Source organism: Lolium perenne, chromosome 2 (genome assembly GCF_019359855.2).
Source record: "Lolium perenne isolate Kyuss_39 chromosome 2, Kyuss_2.0, whole genome shotgun sequence".
NCBI classification, from domain to species: domain Eukaryota; kingdom Viridiplantae; phylum Streptophyta; class Magnoliopsida; order Poales; family Poaceae; genus Lolium; species Lolium perenne.
The window spans coordinates 259,616,171-259,622,161 of NC_067245.2; the positions used below are offsets into that span (position 1 = coordinate 259,616,171).

General features: G+C 47.5%; 1 protein-coding gene across 1 annotated transcript; it reads left to right on the top strand.

The window, feature by feature from the left end:
- The first annotated feature begins 2,520 nt into the window (after positions 1–2,520).
- Positions 2,521–5,636, top strand: LOC127335753 (plasmodesmata-located protein 8). The gene is made up of 3 exons (XM_051362481.2): positions 2,521–3,527; positions 4,948–5,049; positions 5,151–5,636. The coding sequence occupies exons 1-3, from the start codon at positions 2,762–2,764 to the stop codon at positions 5,153–5,155; spliced, it is 873 nt and encodes a 290-aa protein (XP_051218441.1). The 5' UTR covers positions 2,521–2,761; the 3' UTR covers positions 5,156–5,636.
- The last annotated feature ends 355 nt before the right edge of the window (positions 5,637–5,991 follow it).

Sequence of the window (5,991 nt, forward strand, 5' to 3'; positions counted from 1 at the left end):
CCTGGATCCCATCCGAGACTCCGAACAAAACTTCGAACTCCATTCCATATTTCCATATCTACTTAAACGACATCAAACCTTAAGTGTGTGTCACCCTACGGTTCGCGAACTATGCAGACATGGTTGAGACCTCTCTCTGACCAATAACCAATAGCGGGATCTGGAGATCCATAATGGCTCCCACATATTCAACGATGACTTTAGTGATCGACTGAACCATTTACATACGATACCGATTCCCTTTGTTACGCGATATTTTACTTGTCCGAGGTTTGATCATCGGTATCTCTATACCTTGTTCAACCTCGTCTCCTGACAAGTACTCTTTACTCGTACCGTGGTATGTAGTCTCTTTATGAACCATTCATATGCTTGCAAGCTAGTTAGACGACATTCCACCGAGAGGGCCCAGAGTATATATATCCGTCATCGGGATGGACAAATCTCACTGTTGATCCATATGCCTCAACTCATACTTTCCGGATACTTAATCCCACCTTTATAACCACCCATTTACGCAGTGGCGTTTGATGTAATCAAAGTACCCTTCCGGTATAAGTGATTTACATGATCTCATGGTCGAAAGGACTAGGTAACTATGTATCGAAAGCTTATAGCAAATAACTTAATGACGTGATCTTATGCTACGCTTAATTGGGTGTGTCCATTACATCATTCACATAATGATATAACCTTGTTATTAATAACATCAAATATTCATGATCATGAAACTATGATCATCTATTAATCAACAAGCTAGTTATATAAGAGGCTTTACTAGGGACTCCTTGTTGTTCACATAACACACATGTATCAATGTTTCGGTTAATACAATTATAGCATGGTATGTAAACATTATCATAAATACAAAAATATATTATAATAACCATTTATTATTGCCTCTTGGGCATATCTCCAACAAGTGGGCCCAAGTGGAAGGATTTGGAAGACCAATGCACGTGTGATTCATCGAAGGCGGTGAGTATTGGTCCCATCACCATCGCAAATCAAACTGAATTTGACGAAGAACGTCGACAAAGACTACTGCATGATGCACATGAAGAGGAACCAAAAGACCATGTCAAGCAAGTGGGGAATCATATGATCGACACGCCATCAACCAATTCCACGGGTATGCCGAGAACATGCACGATAGGCCAGAGAGTGGCTCCAGCGCGGAGGGTCAACTTGATCGTGCACTAAAAATGTATCGATCCCACAAAGAAGAAAGAAGCTCCAACTTGATGCATTGCTTCACAAAACTGAAGGGATGTAAGAAATGGATGCCCACTTGCATTACACTTAATGATGCTGATGAGAATGTCATTGATTTGGACACTCCCTTGGACACCTCGGTGGGGCGTCCTTCCGGCAACAAGAAGGCCAACGCATAGTCACTTAGGAGGCATCATCTTTTTTTTTTGACTGTGACTACGGCGGGCTTGCGCCAGCCTGAACCTTTATATCAACAACCAACAGGTGTTACAGATTAGCTCATTACAAAGATTTTAGAGGAAGACGGGAGAGAGAGAGGGGGGGGGGGGGGGTAGGGGGAGCGGCTCAGCGATATTGTTGAAGACCTTGGAGTTTCGTCGCTTCCAGATGGAAGGCCGGGATCACGTCGATCTCAATCATCCGAGCTCAAAAACTTAAGAAAGGTGGGTGTTCATGTTGGAGAAGCAATACAAGGAGATCGATGTCGAGACGATGAGGGTTACGGTGAAGAAGAGGAATGCGGATTTCATGATCTTGACCGCCGACACACCGAACATGAACGACGAAGTGAAGGCATCGCATATATTTTTCTGTGAATCTTGCAAGAATTGGGCATTTGTATGCCGGCGACAACATTGACGATGGCCGACCAGGAGATGCGAGCAGCGACGGACGAGTCGCTTACAATGATTTGATTTGTGAACTTTGTCATGTAATAGTGGTTCGCCGGACTTGAGCAGGACATTTTGGTGGCGGGCACTTTACATTCGACTACGAGACTATTTGCTTTGTCGATCTGCATTTTTTTTTTCATTTTAAAAATTGTTTGAGGAATATTGTTTAAGGGATACTGTTGAGCAGCGCCCCTCAAAAGCCGTAATCCATTTGATCTGTCTGGCGCATGTGCGGAACGCTGTTTGAGGAAGGCGCCGGAGGAAAATAGGGACGAAATCAGTGTTGAAACAGCTAGAGCGAAGATGACCATACTTCCACATACCGCTGGTGTAGAAGCACCGAGGAACGTCGCGCCAGTCATCACATCACAATCAGCTTGAACCGATAACCACACATACCAATATACCATCCCGTGAGTGCACTCGTCGAAACGGCAAGTTTATGTCGGAATCATGCAACAAAATAGTCACACTATGCCACTCCCATGTAGCCATACTGTCTTATCTGATCCCCAGATGGTAAAGCAGAGTGAAAGATAAATGTTCCCTGTCCTGCGTCTCGTGTAGCCATGCCTATGCTGCTTAACTTGGAGAAACAGAGCCTGGTTAGGGATCAGACCAGAGTCGCCGGACCCGTCGAGACGAGGAGTCAAGTCAAGTAGGCACCGTCGTCGTGTCGAGTCGACGTAGGTATATATACCGGGAGAAGTCTCACGCACCACAAATCCTCGCGAGCTTACTAGCAACGAAAAGCTCTGCATTTATTCTGTCTCCAATCACCTTCTCTCTTCACTCCCTCGACAGTGAGCCTCCGAGAACCACCATTCGCCACGACCCCGCAAGAACCCTGCAACAAACACGCGAGCGCGCGCATGTGCGCTTCGTTATCGTCAGTCATGCAGCGCCTCCGCAACCAACTCTGCCGCCACGCCAACACCGTCGTCATCGTCCTGCTCGTGCTCGTCATCGGCGCCACGGTCACGGAGGCGGACACCAGCACGTTCATCTACGCGGGGTGCTCGCCGTCCAAGTACGATCCGGGGAGCCCCTTCGAGGGCAACCTCAAGTCGCTGCTCACCTCCATCACCACCTCCTCCCCCAACGCCCCCTACAGCAGCTTCACGGCCGGCGGCGGCAGCAACGGGACCGCCGTGTACGGTCTCTACCAGTGCCGCGGCGACCTGGGCAACGGCGACTGCGCGGCGTGCGTGCGGGAGGCGCTGGCGCGGCTCAACGAGGTCTGCACGGACGCCTCCGCGGCGTCGCTGCAGCTGGAGGGCTGCTACGTGCGCTACGACGGCAGCGACTTCGTGGGGCGGCCCGACACGGCCATGGTGTACCGCAAGTGCAGCACCAGCACCAGCGCCGACGGCGGCTTCCTCGCGAGCCGGGACGCCGTGCTGGGCGCGCTGCAGCAGGGCGCGGCCGCCAACGGGTACAGGGCGAGCAGCTCCGGGACCGTGCAGGGGGTGTCGCAGTGCCTCGGCGACCTCGCCGCCGCCGACTGCGCGGTGTGCCTGGCGCAGGCGGTCGGCCAGCTCAAGGGCACCTGCGGCACGGCGCTGGCCGCCGACGTGCACCTCGCCCAGTGCTACGTCAGGTACTGGGCCAGCGGCTACTACTTCCGCCCCTCACAAGGTACGGCCTACTTCCACTCCTGCGTTTGAATAGGGAATTGGTCTTTTTGAAAAAAACAATTCAAATATTTTACCTTGACATACTATAAAATAAAAAAATATATGCGTTTTGAACACAGGTTGAAATGTAAAAAAATCCGTTAAAAAATGCACACATATATAAATGTTCTACGTGCTCTCGAAGTCATTTCACGAAAATCCAATATCTTTTGTGTTGTGTGTAAAAAAGGAAAAAAGAATTCAATGCTAAAAAAGCTCTTCATGAGACATTTATCTTTTTTATACGAGGCATTGAAAAAGTCTATTTTCCGTGAAACTTAGCATGTGTATATAGAATGTCAAGATGTACTCGTGAACTTTTTGTTCTAATTTTTTGATATTTTAAAATGCCTTTTCCGGTGGCAATAGCTTATGCAAAAGTCAATATCTGAAAAATATACGAGTACGTATAGATATTTGTACTACTAAGAAGTTTGAATTGCCATTATTTTTTCAAAATTTAGGGTTCCAGTGTTCTCGAGAGCCAAATCGCCACACTCGGCCACTGCTCTGAACTTCGCTAATCCGCGAGCCCTGGCTGCAAGTTGCAGCTAGCGAGATCGTTGCACGGTGGGAATTGATTCCGATCTGCCCCGGGGTAAACTTACCAAAGTTAACGAGAGAGATCAAGTGTCCTCTGGCAACCTTTTTGGTAATCTTCATGTGCTTGCACACTGGATGACCTTATCACAGTACATCCCACTTGTCTACAATCTGCTGTACCCCATCTGTAGGCTAGAAATTTAGCTGCCAAATGATCAAATATGCGTGTCCCGATTAATTAGCAGAAGAAAGGGACAGGAGAGCAGTCACTTAATAAAAGGCCAATCAGCCGCTAAGACGATGGAGAGCACCGAAGCCTGTCATCATTAATTTGCACACTTGGTCAGCCATATCAGCCGATAAGTTCAAGGGAGAAGGGACACGATTGAAGATTCAGTCATATTCCTAAGATATGCTAATCATCCCGGCCTTTTTCTAGGGGACTGCATGTGCGGCGTAGTATCATATATTGAACCCAATCAGATGACACAAAGAGTAACATTAAGATGTCTGAAGTGACAGTAGCTGGTAAGCCGAGAGCTAGATAGGTGTCCACTGCAATTTCTTAAGCTGCATATGCCGGTCTAAAAAAACCGATCAATCTGATGCAATGATGGCCGCTAAACAACGTTCCTATCTCTAAGCATATCGGGGCGTGTAGGACTGCGGCCGCGACATTGCCGGCGGCGGCAGGCGGCCTAGCCAACCACTCCCATTCCGAATATATTCCTGATAAACAGAGCCTAAAAGATTGACTCCGAGAGAGTGCGCATCTAGCGCTTTCTAGTACAGTATATGCTTATTCTAATCCAGCGTCTTGGTCTTCCTTTGGTGATAAGATTATTCGCAAGATGACGTTGGGCGGACCGTGGCGATAATAGTGGGCATCCTCGCAGGCCTGGCCCTCATCGTGGTCTTCATCTCCTTCCTCAGGAAATCATGTAATCCCCTCTCTACTTGGAGAGAAACTCTTTTCTTGTTTTTCTTCCGGAAAGCATTCCATTTCCTTAGTATGCTTCTGAAACTAAGTGTATGATTGCAGGTTAATCCCCAATTCTAATTAGGTTGGCTCCTGGGAGAAGCTTCGATTCTTGCAATCTTGCATACTGGCCGACTAGCCCCAGACTGGACTTACTATGGCCCAGTGGAGCTTCATAAAGATTGTAATCACATCTTGTTAGAAATAGATTATGTAAGTGATCTTTGGTAGGGCTGCATGTAGTAGGAGGATCACTATGGTCTATGGGTCATCATTTTTGCTCCACTAATAATGACCCACCTGTTAATTAGTACCAAATCATTCACATACTACTGTCAAAGCCATGGCCTTTCAATTGATTGCAGCCAAGGTTGATTTACAGAGGCAACACATTCGTGATCAACCCAACACACACACACAAGAGGTGCATAGCTGGGTGCTTTCTTGTTTGTATGATCTGCTTGACCGATTGTGCTTCTCACCCGCCAATAGGTAGCTTGGGAAAGCACTCGATTTTAGATGATGTGTGTTGGTGTATTGTTAGGGTAATGGCCTTGTTCATGATCGTCCCCTTCATCACTTTTGTAGGTATAGCGAGTTGTCGTTGGAAAGGTGGCTTCGAGTTAATCTTTGTATCTTCATTGTAAGCCTTTGTGAATAATCTAATAAAAAAAGGTGTGTGCATCGATGCAGAGGCTAGGGCTATGCTCCCATTTTGGAAAAAAAATATATGTATGTATGTATGTATGTATGTATGTACACAACTGAGATCTAGGAACCTCCGGAGCAGTAGGTGTTGCTCCCGTGTACTGCAGCGAGAGGATCAGGCGTTGTACCCTAGATCCAGTGGGCTCCACTTCGCCAAGTTGTAGCCGCCGCAGGCGCTGACGCTCTCTTCCTTCAT

What these genes read in the sequence shown, in the direction of transcription:
- LOC127335753 (XM_051362481.2), top strand. Translation starts at nt 2,762, where the DNA reads ATGTGCGCTTCGTTATCGTCAGTCATGCAGCGCCTCCGCAACCAACTC. An exon ending in CTACTTCCGCCCCTCACAAG is followed by an intron (nt 3,528 to 4,947) that starts GTACGGCCTACT and finishes TTTGGTGATAAG; the next exon opens with ATTATTCGCAAGATGACGTT.